This window comes from Carya illinoinensis, chromosome 15 (genome assembly GCF_018687715.1).
Source record: "Carya illinoinensis cultivar Pawnee chromosome 15, C.illinoinensisPawnee_v1, whole genome shotgun sequence".
NCBI classification, from domain to species: domain Eukaryota; kingdom Viridiplantae; phylum Streptophyta; class Magnoliopsida; order Fagales; family Juglandaceae; genus Carya; species Carya illinoinensis.
In genome coordinates, this window is record NC_056766.1 from 42,223,604 (window position 1) to 42,245,110 (window position 21,507).

At 35.3% G+C, this 21,507-nt stretch overlaps 4 protein-coding genes across 6 annotated transcripts; 3 read left to right on the forward strand and 1 right to left on the reverse strand.

Annotated features, from left to right (window-relative positions):
* Positions 1 to 96: 96 nt before the first annotated feature.
* LOC122295939 lies at positions 97 to 738 on the reverse strand. 2 transcript variants are annotated; one of them, XM_043105217.1, is made up of 2 exons: positions 462 to 723; positions 97 to 370 (listed from the first exon to the last, which is right to left on the reverse strand). In XM_043105217.1, the coding sequence occupies exons 1-2, from the start codon at positions 680 to 682 to the stop codon at positions 238 to 240; spliced, it is 354 nt and encodes a 117-aa protein (XP_042961151.1). In that variant the 5' UTR covers positions 683 to 723; the 3' UTR covers positions 97 to 237. The 2 variants fall into 2 exon arrangements, with proteins under 2 accessions (XP_042961151.1, XP_042961153.1); XM_043105219.1 differs by having other exon boundaries at positions 162 to 389; positions 462 to 738.
* A 2,258-nt stretch (positions 739 to 2,996) lies between these two features.
* LOC122295940 (nuclear pore complex protein NUP43) lies at positions 2,997 to 6,912 on the forward strand. The gene is made up of 5 exons (XM_043105220.1): positions 2,997 to 3,740; positions 4,593 to 4,659; positions 5,879 to 6,116; positions 6,279 to 6,352; positions 6,504 to 6,912. Exons 1-5 carry the CDS (start codon positions 3,100 to 3,102, stop codon positions 6,555 to 6,557), a joined length of 1,074 nt encoding a protein of 357 aa, XP_042961154.1. The 5' UTR covers positions 2,997 to 3,099; the 3' UTR covers positions 6,558 to 6,912.
* Positions 6,913 to 7,459: 547 nt separating this feature from the next.
* On the forward strand, positions 7,460 to 11,287 carry LOC122295941 (50S ribosomal protein L35, chloroplastic-like). Its single transcript, XM_043105221.1, has 3 exons — positions 7,460 to 7,842; positions 8,253 to 8,369; positions 11,010 to 11,287. Exons 1-3 carry the CDS (start codon positions 7,576 to 7,578, stop codon positions 11,085 to 11,087), a joined length of 462 nt encoding a protein of 153 aa, XP_042961155.1. The 5' UTR covers positions 7,460 to 7,575; the 3' UTR covers positions 11,088 to 11,287.
* A 4,587-nt stretch (positions 11,288 to 15,874) lies between these two features.
* On the forward strand, positions 15,875 to 21,503 carry LOC122297416. Of its 2 annotated transcripts, none has more exons than XM_043107467.1 (6): positions 15,875 to 16,236; positions 17,639 to 17,923; positions 18,056 to 18,229; positions 18,369 to 18,475; positions 19,412 to 19,746; positions 20,580 to 21,503. In XM_043107467.1, exons 1-6 carry the CDS (start codon positions 16,075 to 16,077, stop codon positions 21,164 to 21,166), a joined length of 1,650 nt encoding a protein of 549 aa, XP_042963401.1. In that variant the 5' UTR covers positions 15,875 to 16,074; the 3' UTR covers positions 21,167 to 21,503. The 2 variants fall into 2 exon arrangements, with proteins under 2 accessions (XP_042963401.1, XP_042963400.1); XM_043107466.1 differs by having other exon boundaries at positions 15,876 to 16,236; positions 20,556 to 21,503.
* The last annotated feature ends 4 nt before the right edge of the window (positions 21,504 to 21,507 follow it).

Genomic DNA, 21,507 nt, shown 5'->3' on the forward strand with positions numbered 1-21,507 from the left:
AAATTTCTCATTTCATTTATAGACCACACAACAAATATGAATCAAAGTTATCTGTTTTCTCCCAAAATGAATGACACGGTTGTTCCAATTCAAGGCTGCAAAACCCAAAAGCTATCCTTCATTGAGGTTTCTTCATGAAAAAACAGATAGAACAGATGATCTAAAAAATCCAAACATCACTTGCATTTCACCTTCAAAACTACACCAAATCTAAGAAAATTTTGTAAAAGAACAGAATCAAGGCTCTGGTTCCTTGGAGAAAGACAATATGAGAAAGATACAAAAAGGAACAATAACAAAAGCAGCAAGCTTTAGCAAATCCTCAGTCTCCCTTGATATCACTCCAATCCTTGACCAGTCTCCACTGTACCTGAAAGTTAAAATTTTTTCTAAATGAAAGAAAGCAGAAAGCACAAGTTTCCGATCAAAGAAATTTCTAAAGATTACAAAAGAAAGTATACCCAGCATCGATGAATCCCAGACCGAGCACTGCCACAACAGAGCGAGCAAGAACTGGGTTGGACACTCTCAATGGGAAAATGTTTTCTTGCTGAGTCGTTGTTGATTTCTTAGGCAGATCTCTCTTGCTAGCCAATGTGATTCCAACTTCTCTGCCATTTGTCTTCAGAAATGGATACGATGTCACGCTGTTAAAGATAAAGCTCTTTTCTGTGACCAGCATTTTCTTTCCTCTGTTCCTCTCCTTTCTATGTTGACCCACCTTCCTTTTGATATTGTTTATCTTATAAGTGCAAAATAGTAATTTGCAGAAATTCTTTGACTTTTATTTTTCATTAATACCTCGTTGATATTTGAAGAGAAGTGCACCAGATATGTGTTTTTAGGGTTTGTGAAAAGAGAAATAATGTTTAGCGTCTGGATAGTGGAAATATTGTGTAATTTTTTTTGAAAAATATGAGTAAATACAAGATCTTTATAAAAAAAATTGAATTTTTAATAATAAATTTTATTTTTTTAAAATAATTATACGACACTTACGCTCTGCACGACTGTAAATAGAAATATTTTTATAAAAATCATAGGATACACCTTATAGTAGAAAAGGTTTTGTGAATATTTTATTGGTTTTTTGTGAAGGAAAAATGCTAGTTATTGTTATAATTTTACTTACAAAACCATATGAGCTTATGTGTCAGCTATTAAAATGAATGAAAATTTTAAATTTTAAATTATAAATTCAAAAATAAAATAAAATATTAATAAAATGCGATTATCATTTATTATAAATAATATTGTGCGTAAAATTGTATGTATGCATAACATTGCTCTGCTGTGAAAGTGGTGGATTACATTAATAGCTAGATGAGAAAATTATGTTAAAGCTATGATAGTTTATTGAGTAATATCATACACCATACTACTATTTTACTTTCATTTCATTATATATAATGTGACACATTTATCACTATTAATATTGAATGATAAAAAAATTATTAAATAAATGATCATTTAATGGTGATTAATATGTCATATTTTATATAATGAAATTATAGTAAGATGATAATGTGATATATAAATTATTTCTGAGTTTAGAATATTGAAAATTGAGTAAAGATGACAATTTTTTTTTTCTTTTTTTTTTCAAACGTGTATGATTTATACCCTTTTACCTATAAATTAATTCATAAATCCTATTTACAAAATTTGAAAAAAAGCTCTCGGATACCATCCCATGTTTTCTATCATTATCTTATTTTGTTTATGATTGAAAAAATATATATTTTTTAAATCAAATAGTGGTCAATATTTTACATCTTCATCCATAACAAATTGAAAGATTTTTAAGCTTTATTGTTTGTAATCGTGAATTGTGTAATCACTGCATAATTATTTTGAAAAAATAAATAAAATATAGAATTCACATAAAAAAATTAATTTTTTAATAATGAACTCCACTCTTTTCAAAGTGATTACGCGGCGTTTATACATTTCACGGTTGTATATAGAATTACTCAATTAATTTATTTAGAACAAGTATATCAAATAATAATTTGGTTAATATGATAAATAAAAAAGATCTCTTCTACTTATTATCCCTATGCAATAAACAACACATGGGTTTTTTTTTAATCTTGCTAAACAAAATAAATTTTTCTACTCATCATCTATATTTCATACACCACACATTTGATAAGGAAAAAAAAATCTTATATGATGTAGGAATAATAAGTAGAAATTTTCAACCATAAAATGTGAAACCCTAAATAAAGATACTTACTTATCAGCCTAGACTTCATGGGACCACATTAGAATTTTGAGATTGATACAACTCCACACTGGACTCCATATATCTTAGGTTGCGGTTGAATGTTGAGATGAGTTGAACATATCTACTACATTTGGATAGTTCATCAATTAGACTGAATTCAACTTGTTGGATCTATTGTTTTTTTTTGTTTTTTGTTTTTTGGTTTTTTTTTTTAAAGTTTATGCTTATGATTCATCTATTACAATGGAGTTTTTGTTGAGATCCCTAAACTTCTCCTTCTGTATTCCTACCTTTACTTTAATAAATCCTTGATTATATATAAAAAAAAAATAGTTCTTATATGGAATTTTTCAATTTTTTCCTTGTTTAATTTCTCAAATTCTTAGGTTCTTATAATTATTTTAGAATTCTTAAATGATATTTTATTTAAAAAAAATTTATAGTCATTTTTAATCACATTAAATTTTCTTTAAACATGTTATTTCATCTGATTAATAAGGTGTTAGATTAGAAAAATTGATAAATTTAGATATTAAATAGATTAAATTGAAAATATAGGAAATAAAAAGATAAATTTTAATAATTTTATTTATCGTCTCACACATCACACACTACACATATTTTATTTTTTATTTTTTTATAATAAGTATGTAATGTATAGATAATGAGTAGAATAATTTAATTAATTTAATGAAGAAAATATATAATAAAATAAAATAAAAAATAATTGTAAAATACAAGACACAAAAATCCTGTACTCCTTAAAAACAGGCTCCCAACAAGAGCTTCTTCAAACAGGCTCTCACACTTCCCTTTTAAAGTGACAGGCGACAGCAACAGTCAGCACAAATCTCCGATAAACCCTAACAATGGCGGTCATAGGCACAGCCCTTCCAGACCCTCCCCGAATCCACAGAATCCCACAATCCAAATATGTCGACGCTGTCCGATGGCTCCCCCAGTTTTCAGCGTTCGACCGTTTCGTCGTTCTCGCCCTCTTCGATTCCTCCTCCGACTCGCCCTCTTCCATCGAAATCCACTCTCTTGACACGCAAGCCGTAACCTTAAGCTCCCAATCCACCTGGGCCCCACCCTCTCGAGTTTCCTCCCTTAAAACCTCCCAACTCCCTGGCCGCAAGCCCCTCATTGCCGCCGGTACTGTTTCCGGCTCGCTACACCTCCTCCTCGCAAACTCCGTCGACGCTTCGCTCGAATCTGAGTTTTCGGTTTCGGAGGAAGAGCTCCATGTGGGGCGTGTATCATGCGTGGACGTGATGGAAGGTGGGGGAGAGTTTGTGAGCGTTGGAGAGGACGGGAGGGTCAATCTGGTGAGCGTCGCGGGTTCCGAGTTGAGTTTCCGGCGGTTTTTTGATAGCCAAGGGTTGGTCTCGTACACCTCGGCGAAATGGGCGTCGCCGGCCGAGTTTGTGACTGGTGGCTATGGGTTTAGCCTTCAGTGGTGGGATCAGAGGAAGCCCGGAGGGGTGGCTTCCCAGCTCAAGGGAAACTGGTGAGTGATTTTTTACTTTACCTTTACTAATTCATGCTTGTCATCTACGAACGAAAATGTGTAGATTACTGTTATTGTGTTTGTATAATAGACAATTTGCTGTGGAAAAGGCAATTGGGCAAAGGTGAAGTTGGAATGAAAATTAGGGAACTTGACCCTGTTAAGAATTCAAAACTGTTCACAACCAGCAATCACTCTTGCTACCAACCAGACGTAAACATCCCTCTACTGATCTTACACAGTAAGAAGCTTATGATGTCTTTTTTTCATGAGTGTTTCTCGCTGTTGTCATGAATTTGACTCGATTAAAACAATTTTTGAAATCTTGAAACTTTTTTCATCATCTCTGTTTTTAATTTGCGCTGTGTGTGTAAAATTGTATTCTAGGTGACTCATTTGAAAGGTTTAGCGCATTTCTTCAAACCCGTCATAGATGGAAATTTGATTCTAATAAAGCGTTTAATCTATCTGCATGGAAGCGCAATCTAGTGTTCTTAAGTGTATAAGATTGTGACTTAAGATTTTATGAAGGACAAATTACCTATCCAAAAAAAAAAAAGATTTTATGAAGGACAAATAATCTATTGAACTCATACTTCTTAATTATTATGTATCATCCTTTCATCATTTCTTAAGGGGCATCAAATGATTGATAGATAATTAAAAAAAAATGGCAAATAGTTCTCTAATTATTTGATGCCATAGAAGGGGATGATGAAAGTATGATAGTTGGAAGGATGATAAATGGTATTTTTCTTCTTAATTTTTCCTTAAAATCCTTAGACTGAAGAAAGCTTCCATACCATATAAAATGATGATATGTTATAGTCTTTCGTGTTGATAATATTGCAGGGCTCAACGAATGTCTGGGATTGTTCAGTCCATTGATATCCATCCATCAAGAAAGCACACTTGTTTGGTAAGATGCCTTCTCCACCATTCTTGTTTATTTATATGTTGGATTACTTATCAAAAAATTCATAAGTTGGATCGCTAAGGGATATGGTGGTAATATCTACAGCGATATTGTACAAGCATATTACCTTTTTGTGCTATGCACTGCATTAGTAAAGGTTAAACAACCTCTTTTTTTTTTTTTTATATCAGTTATTAAAGGTTAAACATAATAAAATCTGACGTTTATCATGCACCATTGGGCTGTGGATGTTGGTTCAGAGCTCAGAGCCTTGGCTCTCTCTCTCTCTCTCTCTCTCTCTCTCTCTCTCTCTCTCTCTCTCATATTTTATTTCTTTCAAGTATGTGGAATGCTGGAAGTAGGACATATTATCCATTCAGGTTGGTTCTAGCTGTATTGTCCTATGTACTTGGGTTCCTAACTTCCTTTTGCACATCATATTTACCTTAGAAAAAAAAATATATATCTTCTGGTTTGTTACCTTCCTCCCCCCCACCCCCTCCCTCTCAGGAAAAAAGAAAAAACTGGCTCCCCTCTGTCTATTCTTCAAATTTCAATGAGTGACACATTGACAGTACACTTTTCACCATAAAAATATATCTCCTCCCATGTGATGCCCTAATGTTCAGTAATACTTAGGTGGAAATTAAAGATTATAAGGAAACGTGAATTGAGGCCAATGATATTGGGCGCCAAATACTCATCTAAAATTTGAGGGAATATGGAATTGTGGATGCTAGTTTAAATGGTTTAGTAATCTTATAAGAATGTATCAACAGTTTATTGCTTGTATTGATGTTACAAACGCTTATCAATCTTATTATTCTCGAATAATTAGCTCTTGCATCATATCATAATGATAACTGATTGAAACGGTTTTTAAAACCTTTAAAATCATACCATCAAAGGTTAAAATATTTTCTGTTAAATAAAGTGGAAAAGTAATATAGCTTTCACTTTTCATAAGACCATGTGCCATGACTTGAATATGTGATCTATCCTATTTCGAATAAGAGCAGTTGATATTTGTATCCAGAATTTTCTCGATTATTTTCATATCCATAAAAGTACCGAAAGAAGGAATGCTTTACTCCAACTTGTTCAAGAATAGTGACTTTTGAGTATTGATGTATGATTAGTCAGTTCAATTTCTCAATGGTGTGACCATCTAAAGCATGAGCTAGCTTGCGGGGTGAATATTTGGTTGGCTTGAAATCTACAGGCTGGAGGCTCTTTAGGCACTGTATTTGCCTGGGATCTTAGGTGGCAGCAACAGCCGATTATTCTTTCGGGTATTGGGGTAGGCGAGGATGGAACCCATCCAGCATGTGAAAGTGAGGTCTGGGAAGTTCAGTACGACCGCCACACCAAGTCTACAAACACTGGCAACATCTCGTCCTCACGGGTCTTACCAGCCATGATCTGCTCAGAAGATGGGATCCTTGCTGTTGTTGAACAAGGTATGAGGTTCTTGTTGCAACTATTCTTAAGTGATCAACTATAATGGATCAAATCCCTCCCGCCAATCTCGTTTACTTATAGTGGAATAGTTGTTTTCCTTTTTGGAGAAACACAAAGTTGTTTCCAAATCTGACGTGTGACTGACTATTTATATTCCACAGACGCAGAACCCATTGAGCTGTTGGCTGAACCTTGTGCAATCAACAGCTTTGACATTGATCGGGAAAACCCCTCGGTAAGAAAAATCATGCTAATATTGATTTGAACTCTGTGGAAGTGTGAGAGAACAATGTTGTTTCACCCATTATCACCCATCACCCAAGATACTTTTAAGGGGAAAACAATCTAGAAGCTTTTAACTGATGCATCCATGTTATGCCGTGCAGGACGTGATCTGTAGTTTGGAATGGGAATCTATAGTCTTGTTAACAAGGCCATAATACCAAGAAATGGAATTGAAGGTTCGGAGATAAATTCTACTCCATTTCTCTTTCGAAAGAGCTCTCATTCAAGGAAACAAGTCTTCCCACAATTACTAGGCGCTTAAAAACTCAAATCATGACAATAGAGGATGAAGGGAGCACTGCACTTTTTTCTATATTGATTGAGCATGTGTGTGACTGACTTGTAGGCACTAACATGATAATATGTAGTTGCCTTTCCAGCGTATGTAGCATAAAAGTTGTCTTGTACGGCAGGAGAGCAGCTTGTTTTGCCTAAAATGAGAGAGTAGAAAGCCTGTTCTGTGACTTTCAATGTCTCTATGCAGGGCTGATTTTCTGATATTTTGTTCAATATCATGCTCCAAATGTATTGAATGGCAAACAGAGGAGTCATTGGGATTAATTAAGCCTCCAAAGCATGCTCAGGCTTTTAATAATTGGACAGAAAACTTGGATGCAGCATATACTAAACGGTAAACAGATTTGAACAAGATTAATCTTGAGTTTAGTTATCAAATTAATTATATAAATTTTACTTAGAAGAAAATCACACTTTGGCCCTAATTTGAAACCTTAGTTGTAACTTATTCTTCATTGAAATATGACTATTATAAGATGGGAAAAAAAATTAGAGAAATACATTATCTCTAAAGGAATTATGCATAAATTGATATGACTTGATGTGATACAGTAAATTGTAAAATTATTTTTATATTAAATCATAGAGGTAGTTTTAATTACTTCAAATTAAGTTATTTTATGAATTTATTTTTATATTATTATTTTTTATTTGTATCATTTTTTAAAAAATTATTAAAAATAATTAATCTTTTTAAGCTGACATGGCATGTGTCGTTTGGGATGTATCACAGATACACACACCATGAACTCGCATTGTCCTTAACCGTAAATTCAAAGAAAGATTGTGGTCACCAATCTTTTATCACCTCCACCCACTGCTTCTTCTTCTTCGTCTGCACCGAAAACTCAAAACGGCAGAAGCAACCTTAAAGAAATGGCTTGTGCAACCTTAACGGTGTCGTTCGGTTTCAGAGTCTCTTCCACATTATGCTCTCCTCCTTCGGCTCGCGCCTCTCGCGGCCTTTCGGTTCAACTCGCTCGGTTCAACAATTTGAGCTCCCGTAGACTCAGTTCCTCGCACAGCGTTTCTGGGTTCGGCTCGGTTCTTCCCCAGAAGCTCTGCACAATCGCTCCCCTCACTCACAGGCTTCGCTCTCTCACCATTGTCTCTGCCAAAGGCTACAAAAGGAAGACCCACAAGGTTTCCCTCTCTCTCTCTCTCTCTCTCTCTCTCTCTCTCTCTCTCTCTCTCTCTCTCGGTTTAGTTCATTCCCGTTTGATTACTAAGAAAACTTGGGAGAATAGAGGAAAGGAAAATTTTGAAGCTTTTATCCTTTTGTGTTATATGAAATATATGGAATGCGCAAGTCCCATTGTTGATGTGTTTCACATACCCTTGAATCCGGTAAAACAAACCTATGGTGACAACTGGGTTTCATATGCCACGGAATGTGCTTTTACAAATGAGATTTAGTGCTGGGCGATCAAATTCAGGGCAAGGTTCAAACTTTGGGTTGTTTTCGTTATCCTCATTTTCTAAGCATTCAAATGAGCTTTCTTTTTGTTTATTTATCTAGTAGTTTAATTTTGTGCTGAAGTATTTGTTGATAGGCTTCAGCGAAGCGATTCAGGGTGACTGGTAGAGGAAAAATAGTTCGGAGGAGAGCAGGAAAGCAACATTTGCTGTACAAGAAGAACTCCAAGAGGAAATTACGACTCTCCAAAATGGTGCGCTTTTTTCTTTTTCCAACACTTTCTCTATACTTACAAGAAGAAAAGGTCGTGGTTTTTTCTGTAGGATTCTTTCAAAACGATAGGTTCGTCCATTGATCACATGATTAACTTGCTTCTAATTTTTTTTCCTCTTCGGTGCTAAATTTGGTGTGGTGGGCCATGGCTATAGACTTTGGTCTAGACCTGCATGATTTTCTTGTTTCCTTTTCTCCTTCTTAAATAGGTTTTTCTCTCGTATACCATCTTGAGTATATGGGCTGTGCGTATTATATTAATACAATCGTTTACTTAATAAAAAAAAAATGGTGTGGAATTTTCTCTTAAAGTGATTCCTACTTAAGGTCTACCCTTTCGGTCAGTACCGGATTCTATTGTTTTTGCATTTATTTGATACGACTGAAGGGACAAAAAAAAAAAAAAAAATCTTGATATTTTTTGAAGCCTTTTTTGAGATAAAAGTTTGTTGAGCGATAAGGAAGAAGTAATGCATGGTCTTTGCTTTCTATAAAGGAGCTGTTATCTGTAATTGAGTTTGATAAATTATCACGTTAGAGTAACAGAATAGGTATATTCATTCCCTATGGAAGTATCGTGTGTTTGTCTCTCTGATGAGATGTTAATTACCTCTTGTTCTATTGCCTTCTTTTGTTATCTGATCGGTTTGCTGCATCATTTGTGAAGTTTCTGATGGGGTATGGGCTCTTTAGACTCCAATAGAGAGAAATTTTATTGGTTTTTAATGGAGTAACCTGCAGATTTTATCTAATAGAGGAAGTGACAAATCCTCGTTATATTGAGTGGTTTACTGTCCTGGTTCAATAAGAATGATTAAAAAGATATTCTATATAGACATTGGGCCAGAAACCTAGAATGATTTATGGTTAGCTTTATTGTTGAAGACCCCTACTGCCGATGGTTTTTTTTATGGAACTTGATCAGCTTTTCCTTCTGATTTTCTTTATTTTATTAAAAATGATGAATTAGCTTATCATCCATCTCCGGTTTTGCTTGGCATCTGTGCTGTGTTCTGGAATTTGTTAGGTATTCTTACCATCGTTAGGTAACCGGTAACTGTCATCCCTTGAGAAGTCTGTCTTTAGTCCGTAACCACAAAACATCACCTTTTTCTTTCTCATTGTTATTGTCTGCTGTAATGCTAAGTGTTCGGCTGTCCAGCAGTAGTACATGAGGTGGAGCCTTGAAAGTGGCCACTTTATTCTAAAATAAAATAAAATAAAATGCGCAAGGAAGGGACTTTATCAAACACCCCTTCCAAGATGTCACTTAGGTGGGACAAGAAGCATGTAATAATCCTAAGGGATTGTGAAATGGTGAAGATTTTAAATGAAAATCTGACCGGAACTGGGCGAGAGGTACTAATAAATTTTGATTGTCTATTACATTCCATTTCAACTACTTGTAAAAAGTTGTTTTAAAAAACTTTGAAAAAAAAAAAAAAAAGCATGCTGTTTCAACTCTCTGAGTTGGTTTCTCACACAGATGCTCATGGCAAATCTTTTTTTTTTTTGAGAAAAGTAAGAAAGTATATTAAAAAGAATAGGCAAAAAGCCACGTTCAGTACAAAGAATGTCCTACACTATGTAGGGTCAAAAGAACTAAGAAACTCATGTAAATTTTGACCATTAAAACTAACAGCAGTAGCCCAAGTACAGAGAGTTCTAAAAAAGAAAACTTTCAGCTCCTCCATTGATCTCTCTTTATCCTCGAATGTCCGTTCATTGCGCTCTTGTCACACGCACCACATAATGCATATCGGGATCATCTTCCAAATTGCCTTAATCTGGTTGTTACCCCTTAGACCTGTCCAGCAAGCAAGAACCGCCACAACTGTTTCCGGCATAACCCAACCCAAGTCTAGTCTACAAAAAACCTCGTTCCATAACCCTCTAGCTACCTCACAATGTAATAAAAGATGGTCAACAGATTCTCCCCCCTTCCTGCATATACAACACCAATCTGCGATGATCACCCTTCGTTTTCTCAAATTATCCGTTGTGAGAATCTTGCCCAGTGAAGCGGACCACACAAAGAAAGCCGCTTTCAGAGGTGCCTTGTGTTTCCAGAGCTTCTTCCATGGAAACTGAGAGGGTTTCCCTTGTGTTAGGGCCTTGTAAAAAGCACGGACCGAGAATAAGCCTTTACCCGATGGTACCCACCACAACAAATCCAGAAGCTGGTTACTTGGTTTAGTTGAATACAAGAGGCTGAAAAAGGCTTCAAAAGTGTCCATTTCTCAATCTTGAGCAGCCCTGCTAAAACTGATATTCCACTAGATTTGCTCCCCCATAACCACCATGACTTCCGCCACTGATTTCTCTTTGTCGCTTGCAACCAAGAATAATGTCGGAAATAAATTCTTAAACGCACAATTACCACACTAGGTGTCATACCAGAATTTGATCCTGTTTCCCTCTCCTAAACGAAGCCTCGTATAGTGAGAGCAAATCTTAAGTAGAACATAGACTAAGTTCTTTGTGAAATATAAATTTCCCTATTGTCTTTAAGTACTGAGAATGGATCTTAATTTATTGTTTGGATTGGAATGAGATGATGGTTTCAAATGTTGTTTCACAATTGGTTTCTTACGTTACTTTGCTTTACTGTCATGCACAGCACGCGGTCAGCCGGAGTGACTATGACAATGTGATTGGTGCCCTGCCATATCTGAAAGTAAATAGAAAGGCAGAGTAGACATGATGTCTAAATTTTTCGAGGGGGACCTATCTGGTCTGTATCATGTTTGATTACTCACATTTATGCACAAGGCAAGTGTTTTGAATCTTGATTGTATCCTCCCCGAGTTTAGGGTAGTTGGATTTTCATACCCTGGAATTTCCATACCTCAATTGTTATAATCATTTTAAAAGGCTCTCTATCTTTCTTAGTCGTCACAACTTTCTTTTTAGTTGCCAAAAAATAAAATGTTATTGCAAAGATATCTCTGAACAAATAGCTTGAGCCTCGTATAACATTGGGGCAAACACAAAAAAGGCATGGCTTTCTTTTGGTTGGTGTGTTCGAGCTAATAACTATGTACAACATATCATCACGAGTCAAGTCACTTGATTTGCACTCGGTTGAAGTTTTTACAGTTTCTAGCTAGGGAAGGAGGAAGGGGTGCAATAAGAATTTGTCACAGATACAAGCTAGACTGCAGTGACAAAAATATGATGGGAGGATGGTGTCTGGTGGAGTTATCCTCTCTCCATACCTGTAGCGGTGGGAAGGATAACCTGAATGTCGGAGAAGATAGGATGGATTTCCCGTTCCTCCGGTTTGGCTTGTTGAATGGCCGAGATGATTAGTAGCTTGTTGGCGTTTGTTTATAAGCTTTATGGTGTTGATGTTGGCATGTACTGCTTCATTCCTAGCAAACTAGGCCCTGGGAGACACGTATGGTTTTGAGAGAATACTGTTGTACGATAGGTTTGTAACCCTTCTCAGTCCTTACCGAAGGAGGAGCATGACTAGTTTGGTGACCAACTAAGCATTGGGAGACGTCAAACTCGACCAAATGCCCTGCTTAGCGCCGTCAATCTTGTGTCCTCAAAGGTCTTTAGCTTCTAAAATTCCTTTGACTAAAATTCTGTAGCTAGGGGGAGAAGGAAGCAACGACTAGCTTCGATTGGATCTTTGAAAGAGCTCAATTTATCTCAGTTGGATTCAATTTTAGACTTATTATAACATCCAAACACATAACTCTCATATTACTAAATATCACTTAACTCAAAACCATTTTACAGATGAGACTTATCACTTTTTTCAACTCAACACCTCTTTACCACTTGAGATTTATAATCTTTTTTAACTTTCCATAAATGCATATAAACTCATCTTAACATTCAAATACATTTAAACTCATTTTAGGTAAGCTCTACAAAACTCACTTTACTATCTTAACTCATTACTATTTATAAAAAATTCAACTTATCTCGACTTAGTTCAACATCCAAACAGAGTGTTAAGCTGTTTTCAAGATGGCTTCTATCATCATCATCATCATCCTTGCTGTTAGGATCTCTTGAATATTTTATCGAAATTTTAGGGTTTACAACTTTACAGTAAAAATGAGAGACATTAAATAGATTTTACAATATTTATTGGTATTATGTAAATCTCTTAGACAACATTAATCTTTGATAAATGTCAAAACAATCAACTTGGACAAAAATATCAAAGTGATTTTTGTTAGTATATAAAACTAGTCCAATTAAGTTGTAATTAATTTAGGTTAAGGAGTTGTTGCTCGACATGCACTCAACTAAGGGTATTAGAAAAAGAAACTAAGGAAATAAAGAGAACGTCGTTAGATGGGATGAAATGATACTCCAAATATGGCCCATAAGAACTAGTTACCATAGATCAAAGTTCTTATAACCCCATTATGTCTAATCAATTATAGAGCCATTTTAAGTGATATTAAGTATAATAGGGACTTTACTGACATTTGGCTAAGTGAATACCAGTGCTCGACAATAGATAAAAGGTTCACTCGATATGCATATAAGGACATTTGCTTGAGTGAATTAGTGCAAATTAGTTTGCTAGATGTGCTTGAGATTTAGGCTGTATTTAGTAAGTGAAAGTCTTAAGTGCATGTTTGAGATTATAGTGAGAAATATAGCTTATAATTTTAGGACTTATAACTTATAATTTAAGTAACAATTTCTATTATTAAAACGTTATTTACTGCTTGATAACCATATATTTAAAACACTTTCAAACATGTTACGTTTATTTGGAAACAAATTAAAAAAGTACTTTCTGAGGTAGAAATGATTATTATTTGAGTTTTTAAAAATTATGATCATATATTTAAAAGTTATAATTATCTTAAAGTTATATAGATATTTTCGTCTATTAATAATTTTTTTAAAATTCAAATTACGTTCCGCACTATTTGGAAAAACATGTTTGAGAAAAAGTATCAAAATAATATTTTTCCTCAAATGTAATTTTTAGCTTATTTAAGATTAAAAGTGTTTTAATATGTAACACCCAAACGATCTAATTTTTTTATTAAAGAGCTTTTAAAAATATTTAAGCACTTTTTAAGACTTTTTTTAAAGAGATTAAGCACTTTTTAAAATTCCTAATGCAATCCTAAACAGGCCCTTAGACTATTTTATTACTATTCACTATTATTTACAAATAAATTTCTAATACTCATGAATAATTTATTATTATTTTTTATTACTATTTATTAACTTTTTATTACTATTTATAATTAATCTAAGATCAAAATGTAGCTTTACGATCAAGCAAATGGGCACGAATTTCAATCAAACCAAGTTTGCTCTATGGAAACCTTAGTTCGCACAATAGCACCTCAGCCCCATGAGACCCATCCTATTCTTAATCACGCGATAACTTTTGAGGTCAAAGTGTTGTCCTACCTATAAAACCCAACAATCTTTGATGCTACTCTCCTTTTGATAATGTTGTTTTGAATTTTGCCTATTTTGTCGTTTTGGATTCTTCCCCACATTCTTGTTAGCCTGTCGTTATTCAGGAAACGGGAAGTAGGTAAAAGGAAGAAGACACATGCCGCATGATAGAGGCTGATTAATGTATTTTGATCCCATTCTTTCACATCTTCCAAAGTGTTCTTTGGAGCCTGATAAATATTAAAAACAATGAAGCATTTGCCTACGTTGGAAACCCTCGAGTTGGTCACGATTTGACATAAAACTTCCTTTTTATGGTCATATTCTGGCTTTTTGGGACTCAAGGTCAAAAAAATAAGCTATTCTGTCAACATCAGTACAGGTCCAAGAATAAAGATCCTACTTCTTTTGTTTTTTTAACCTAAAAACAGAGAGAGATGCGCATAGGAAAGTGATTGCAATGATTTATGTCATTACAAATAAAAATACGTAACCATGGTTGTTGTTGCTAAACTCATGATTGATGGCCTCGAATTGAGGGTAAGTTCCGTGTAGCAGTTGAGGCATCAAGCTCACAAAGTCATCGTTGGCTGCCGTGGCACAGCTGTATCAGCATCGTTTGCGGCACAGATGGCTAGAGCATGAGCGTGGCCAGCAAGCTATAAGCTCGATCATTTCGGCGTTTGTCTGCATCTCTCAGATCAGCAAACCACCATGCAACTTGCATCATCTTTGATAATCTCACGTCAAAATGATAAATAATAATAATAATAATAAAATGGAAGATAATATATATTCTTCAGATTTTTACGTGCAAAAGGATTGCATGATCTTAACATGCATTCATGTTCGATCTTTTGGTAGCTAGTCTTCGCATCATGTTTAGTTTTTGAAAAATATTACGATTAGTAAATTAAGTCGAGCGATCAGTTTATGGATTTATTTTTATAAAAAAAATTTTAATAAAAACATTTCTTTTAATTTAAAAAGTAATTAGGACACTTTTAAATTCCAACAATTCAACATTGTTGTAATTTTCAATCAAACATGAATATTCTTTTTGCATTCTAACACTAAAGTTTATTCTTTGTCCCCTCACATGTAGTTTCATAATTACAAATCAAATTGGTTGATCATAGATGAACTAATATTAGTTGACTGTCCTTTTTTTTTTTTCCTTTTTTGTAATGATGTTTTGGAAATATTTTCTCACCCTTTATCTTATAATTTTTTTATTTAAATTAATGCATAAATGATTTAAAAAAAGACAAGAAATGAATATACTAAGATTATGTCAGCTCTTACATTATAGATCGATTGAGTTACAGACTTGTAGAAAATCTTGAATGTGTTAAAAGTCTCAATTTTTTTTTTTATTAGCATTAGGTGTATGAGAACAGATTGTCAACTAATCTCAAAGATACATAAGCTCTCAACAAAAAATTTTCGACAAGTACATTTCGAATACTTCAATAAAATAATTTTTCATCCGAGATAGATATTACATGTATCTTATATATTTTCTTTACTAATCCCGATTTGCGATATTTAAAATTAAGAATTTAAAAAATATTCTCGCAATAAATATTTTATTAATGTATTTTTTTATTTCATAGTTGTATACTATATAGTTGTCGATGTGAGTCTTTATTTATTTATTTCAATATGCGTATGGTGTAGAATTATTGAGGGTAATTTTTTTTTTTCGCCAATACTATCAAGAGTCCAACTAATTATATAATATTTTTTTATGATTAAATTCTAAATTTTCTTATATGTAATAAAAAAAAAAAAAAAAAAAAAAAGTTTCTAGAGCCGATTTCTCTCTCTTCAAACTCTGTTGTCCACGTGCCGGCAAGGGATACCCGTCGGTGACAACATACCATCATCGGATCTTCTTCCACGTGTCTGACCAGACCAAACCCCGCCGTCGTTTAAAACGACCAGGGACCCACATTAATATCCATTAAATTCATACGTGTCTGCCAGCGCATGCTCACACATTCTCAGCCTGAATGACGAAACTAGTCTCGCTTTTGTACGCGCATATAATGATTGTATACGTGTAACGAATAGGATATTTCAGTAATTGAGCCGTGCTCGCCGTCCCTCTCTAAGCCCTTTAAAAGATGCCCTAGAATTTCCTTCGAGGGTTTGCAGAATCTCCGATTCCAATCCCTTTCTATTGAAAGCTAGCGCTTTTGTTGGGTTTCGTTGTGGATTTTGTTTTTTCTCATCTGGAAGTTTGATCTCCTTTGGATTCTGTTTTCACTCAGTAGGGGAAAGTTGGGATGGTGCAGTTGATGAAATCCGCGAATCTAAAGCATGAGCCTGAAAAGAAGACAGCAGCGTGTCGTGAAAAGCCGCCGGTGAAGTTGGAGATCGAGGACTCGTTTGAAGAAGAGCATGGACCGCTCAATAAGCGGTCAAAGCCTTCTCAGGCTTTCACGGAGGTGTGGAGTCAATTTTGGTTTCTTTGGTTCCAATGAAAATGCGGGGAACAGTGGGAGAAATTGTGAAACTTCACTTTATATTTATATATTACCTGAGAACATTTAGTTTATATTTATAGAATACCTGAGAACGGCATCGAATTCATTAAATGAATCTCATGATCTCACCTCAAGTTGTTTTGATTACCTGAGACTTAATCCGGAGCTGCATGGAATATTAAGAAGCTAAACGATGTCTTAGGGTTTGGTGATATGGTCGTTTTATTTTGCTATAAGAAAAGTTAGTTCTGAATAATTAATGAGTTTACTTTTGTATGTGATTATCGGAAGGATTTCTTTGTTCTTTACAAACACAATGATCCAAGAGTAAATGGACAGGTCGATTATAAGAGAATATCATGGTCAGTTTTATCCCTGGGAGATCGCAGGGAAAGCCATAAAACGTGGATATCCTATATATGACTTGATCTTGCTGGTTTTGTTTTCTGGTTTTAGTTATTGTGGTTTTTTGTATTTGGGAGAGAATAATAGAGGTTTTATCTGTATCTTCTTTTCCTGAGTGGCTTCATCTGTATTCGGTTGTAGTTAAGATTTCTTACTTGATTTGTTTGGACATCTTTTCTGGAATCTTTGTGATGAATTGTTTGGACATTTTTTCCGTTACTTTCAGTTGTAATTTGGATTCCGGTCCGCTAACATGTGATTTGGATATCCGAGAGATCTTGTGCCTTATAGCATTAATAGAGTATTTAATACTGTGAGAAATTTGCTGGGCAGCTATCAATACGGCGATTATAAGGCCCACTTCTTGTGTTTATCTCTTTCCCCCTTTCCGCTCTAGATTCAGGAAAGATTTGTGTGGAGATCTGAATCCCTCTACATGGATCCGTTTCAAGACTCGTATCTTAATTTCTTTTTGGATGACTGGAACCTCTCCAAGGCAGAGCCTTTCGGACCCACCCATGCAGAGTAAATCCCGGTCCCGTGCACCGCACCCTTGGAAGTTTCCCTATATAGAATTAGTTAAATCGCTAGATTTTCACCAGGTGGTGTGGCCCCAAAGGATTATTTGCACTCATGAGGTGTTGAACCTTGGACCTTAAAGGGAATGACACCCCAAGACCAGGACCTTCACCACTTGGGCCAACCCCTTGGGGTTTTGTATCTTAATTTCGAGATTTCATTATATTATTTGTGGTTTCTACTCAATTTACATGGGGTTATTGATATATTGATCTTGCTGAGGATTTCAAGAGCTTTGTTTATTGTTAATTTTTACTATCTGGATTAATAACAGCGTTTAATTTTTGGGTCACCAAAGAAAAATTAAGAGCTTTCTTGCTTTCCACATTAATTCAAATTCTTATAATTCTTTCTTTGCACGACTTTGTTGACCAATCAGCAATGGAGTTCTGAAAGTAACGCATCCCCTATCCCTCCTTCGCAATACAACCCGCTTGATGAGCCTAGCCCTTTGGGTTTGCGGCTGAGGAAAAGCCCATCGCTGTTAGATTTAATTGAAATGAAGCTTTCTCAAGGGAGTGGTTCTGGTACAGGAGATTTGCAGAGTGAAAGTTTTAGTGCAATGGCTAAAACGGAAAGTAAGGTTACCGCTGTATCAGGTACTACCGACAAACTGAAGGCTTCAAATTTTCCAGCTTCGCTTCTGAGGATCGGGAATTGGGAGGTATCCTCATTTTTTACTGTTTTACCTAAAAATTTGAAAAGGAAAACAGTATATCTGTTAACAATTTTGTGGGGCTATTATTCTGAGATGTTAGCAAATCTGACAGATTCGTATAACTCTTAACATTTGCAGTATAAATCACGATACGAAGGCGATTTAGTGGCAAAGTGTTACTTTGCTAAGCATAAGCTTGTTTGGGAAGTTCTTGAAGGTGGTCTGAAAAGTAAAATAGAAATACAATGGTCAGATATAATGGCTCTGAAGGCGAATTGTCCCGATAATGGACCTGGTACATTAAATGTTGTGGTATGTATAGCCTTAATGTGTTTCCCCCTCTTTGTATCTGCTTCTGTGTCTGTATTTAAGTGGTCCGAGCCTTCATTAAAATACTAATGTCTGCACATGTATAACCGGTTAATTCATACACCGGTGATCTCTTATGCAGTTGTCTAGACAGCCCCTTTTCTTCAGGGAAACCAACCCGCAGCCTAGAAAGCACACCTTATGGCAGGCAACGGCAGATTTTACCGATGAGCAGGCTAGTATACACAGGTAATAGTAGTTTGGGTTTCTTCTCCATTCTCTCTTTACATTTGACAGCAAGACTGCCAAAAACTGTGCTTTTGCTGCATTTTGTACAATTAAGACTCAGCTAGTATCATTTATGACAACTTGGTGGTATATGTATTTTTGGATGATATTTTAATCTCTTTTCCATACTTCATTCAATATAACATGATTTTAGCTGGCTGAGGCTTCATGATTTCCTGATTTCCTGATTTTTCTTTTCTTTTCTTAATTAGGTGTTTCTCTTGTATACGGCTTGTGTACTTGGGCTATGCCTTCTGCATTTTTTTATAAAAATCTTTGCTCACTTATGAAAAGAAAAATTATTTTATCTTGTCTATTGTTTCTTTCTTCAGCAATTTCCTCTTATAAATTTGATAATCTCATTTAGGAATCCTCTTTAGAAATTCATATGGGCATGATAGGGTGTCCCAGTTTGCCCAATTAGTACCCAGTTATCGCCTTCTGGTGTGTTTAGTCTTGTGCTTATTTTCCATCTAGTGCAGCTCTAACTGTTTAAACTAAATCATCAGGAGTCTCTCTCTCTCATGCCAACAACAAGCAACAAGACAGCAAGAGAGCATTTGTAGCAAAATTCATTTTGAGTTGCGCATTTATAACTTAGTTCCTTTAGAGAACACTTATTCATAATGACACAATTAGAATGTCTGCCTGCTCTTTTTTCTATTTTTAATGAGTATTATTAACTTCTCATTGAAAAGACCCTCTTTTAGTGTATTAACTGCAACATTTTATCATATGTACTTATCCAAAACGGAAAAGAAAGAAATATATCGTTTGTGGCATGTTACCCAGACACCTTGCTCTTCAGACATTCCATTTAAGTGATGCAATTGTTTATAGGATATTTAGTTTATGAGGCTTTATTGATGGAAAAGTTTTGATGTTGTGGGTGTATAGGCAACATTTTCTGCAATGCCCACTAGGCTCATTAAACAAGCATTTTGAAAAGCTTATCCAGTGTGACGTGCGCCTTAGCTTCTTAAGCCAACAGCCTGAGATAGTTTTGGATTCACCTTACTTTGAACCACGACCTTCTGTATTTGAAGGCCCTGAAGTATCTAAAGACCATAGTTTTGATCAAGTCGGTAGTGGTAGAGGACCCATGTCTGGTTTCCTGGATGTAGCATCATCGACTGCAACACAATCTTCTGCATTGAAGATTGGACAAAAACAGGATTCTGCCGGTTTGGCATTGGAAAATCAATCACAAGAAGCTCCATCCCCCAGTTCAGGTACAATGACAAGCTAGCACATTGTTAAGAACATGAGAATTGATATTTTTTACAATTTTTTTTTTTTTTTTGTAATTTAGCTGTGGGCGTTATTTTTCACGTTTTTTATTCACCTTATGATGAAAATGCTTTTGGCCTTGACTTTTTTGTGGTCAATTATGCTTTTTTATGATGCTACCAATCTCTCAAGTATTTGTTGAGTTGCAATATTAAAAGATGTCATATGGTTATCCAGTGTGATATAACTTATCCTGCTTTAGCCCCACTTCTATGATTTTTATACTAGGTGAATTAATGAATGATATGCAAGCCATATAATGTATTATATTCTTGTCATTTTTCAATAAATACAACAACACAACATTGGTGATTAGGGACCTGCATGCATGTTCTGAAGGCAATTTGATATCTTTATCTGATTTACTTAATGTCTTTTTATATTTTGTATAATATATAAGATGGCATTGACCTTTGTGCTATAAATACCATTACAGAGTTCAGCAAAATGATACTAAATAAATTTTGAACTTTCAAAGCTAATTAAAGATTTCACATTTTGATTTTAATGCCTATTCATTTGACAATTTCTCAGATTTGAGAAATGATTGTATTATGAAGTATGAACCTTTGGTTCTCCATTTAAATTCTTTTTGTGTTTCTGGAGACTGGAGGACTTCTGCCTAGTGCTAGGAGGTTGCTGACATTGCATGTTTTTGAGGGATATTTGTTATGGTTATGGGTTATGACTAATACTCGTTACATATACTGCCTCGTGTCAATTGGTTAATTGATTGCCTTGATCATGTTAGTGATGGACACTCGTGCAATTGAAGGTAATGGAAGTTCCGAAGTTGATTCCGCGGATCCAAGAAACTGGGACCAGATAAAATTGACTGGGATCCATCCATCCATGTTGATGAGTGATTTAATGAGCCATATTGGACATTGTATCTCAGAACAGATGACTTCTGGAGCTATGCCCACCACTGATGAAGGTTCAGAATACCATGGAATACTGGAGAACATTGCTCAGTACCTGCTCAATGACAATCAGTTTACGACCGCCTCTGATGATAAATCCCTCATGTCAAGGGTCAATTCCCTCTGCTGCCTTCTGCAGAAGGACACTGCTACAGTTCAGAATTCCCAGGGAAATGAGGAAAGTTGTGACGAGAGGCTCGATGACGGAACAGTCGTTCAAGTTAAGCACAATCCTGAGCAAAGTCATGATAATAAACGTAGCTCTGATTGGAAGGTTTCTGAACAAGACACAAGGGATGTATCTGGCAGCAGGCAGGTGCCAGCCATGTCGAGGAAAGACTCATTTGGGGACCTGCTGCATCATCTCCCTAGAATTGCATCCCTCCCAAAGTTCTTATTTAACATTTCAGAAGAAGATGGTGACAGTCAATCCCCATAGTTCTCTTGTTAAACGTTCCAGAAATTTCAAGAATAAGCTAGATTGCAAAGTCTCTCTCCCTGTCCGTCTCCCTCATTGAAGATTTAGATGATGTTTAATATAAAATCTAATATCTCCAAAGAGGCGATTGTCTTTTACTTGAACCTTGGTGAGTTTTGGGATTCGGAAATTGGGTTTGATGATGAATCCTGCTCAAGTCCAGTGTAAAGATCTTTGTATTAGGTTTTGTAACTTCATTGTTACATGTCTCTTCGTCTCCTCTGAACAGCGCTCTATGTGATCTATTTGTACAATTCAATGCTAAAATCAATATATATTATGTTTCTTTGGTGATTTATCAA

Coding starts and splice junctions, on each gene's coding strand:
- LOC122295940 (XM_043105220.1), top strand. CDS start 3,100: ATGGCGGTCATAGGCACAGCCCTTCCAGACCCTCCCCGAATCCACAGA. Junction 3,741..4,592: donor TCCCAGCTCAAGGGAAACTG/GTGAGTGATTTT, acceptor ATAATATTGCAG/GGCTCAACGAATGTCTGGGA. Junction 6,117..6,278: donor CCTTGCTGTTGTTGAACAAG/GTATGAGGTTCT, acceptor TATATTCCACAG/ACGCAGAACCCATTGAGCTG.
- LOC122295939 (XM_043105217.1), bottom strand. CDS start 682: ATGCTGGTCACAGAAAAGAGCTTTATCTTTAACAGCGTGACATCGTAT. Junction 371..461: donor CTGGGATTCATCGATGCTGG/GTATACTTTCTT, acceptor TTTAACTTTCAG/GTACAGTGGAGACTGGTCAA.
- LOC122295941 (XM_043105221.1), top strand. CDS start 7,576: ATGGCTTGTGCAACCTTAACGGTGTCGTTCGGTTTCAGAGTCTCTTCC. Junction 7,843..8,252: donor ACAAAAGGAAGACCCACAAG/GTTTCCCTCTCT, acceptor ATTTGTTGATAG/GCTTCAGCGAAGCGATTCAG. Junction 8,370..11,009: donor AATTACGACTCTCCAAAATG/GTGCGCTTTTTT, acceptor TGTCATGCACAG/CACGCGGTCAGCCGGAGTGA.
- LOC122297416 (XM_043107466.1), top strand. CDS start 16,075: ATGGTGCAGTTGATGAAATCCGCGAATCTAAAGCATGAGCCTGAAAAG. Junction 16,237..17,638: donor CTTCTCAGGCTTTCACGGAG/GTGTGGAGTCAA, acceptor TTGACCAATCAG/CAATGGAGTTCTGAAAGTAA. Junction 18,476..19,411: donor GAGCAGGCTAGTATACACAG/GTAATAGTAGTT, acceptor GTGGGTGTATAG/GCAACATTTTCTGCAATGCC.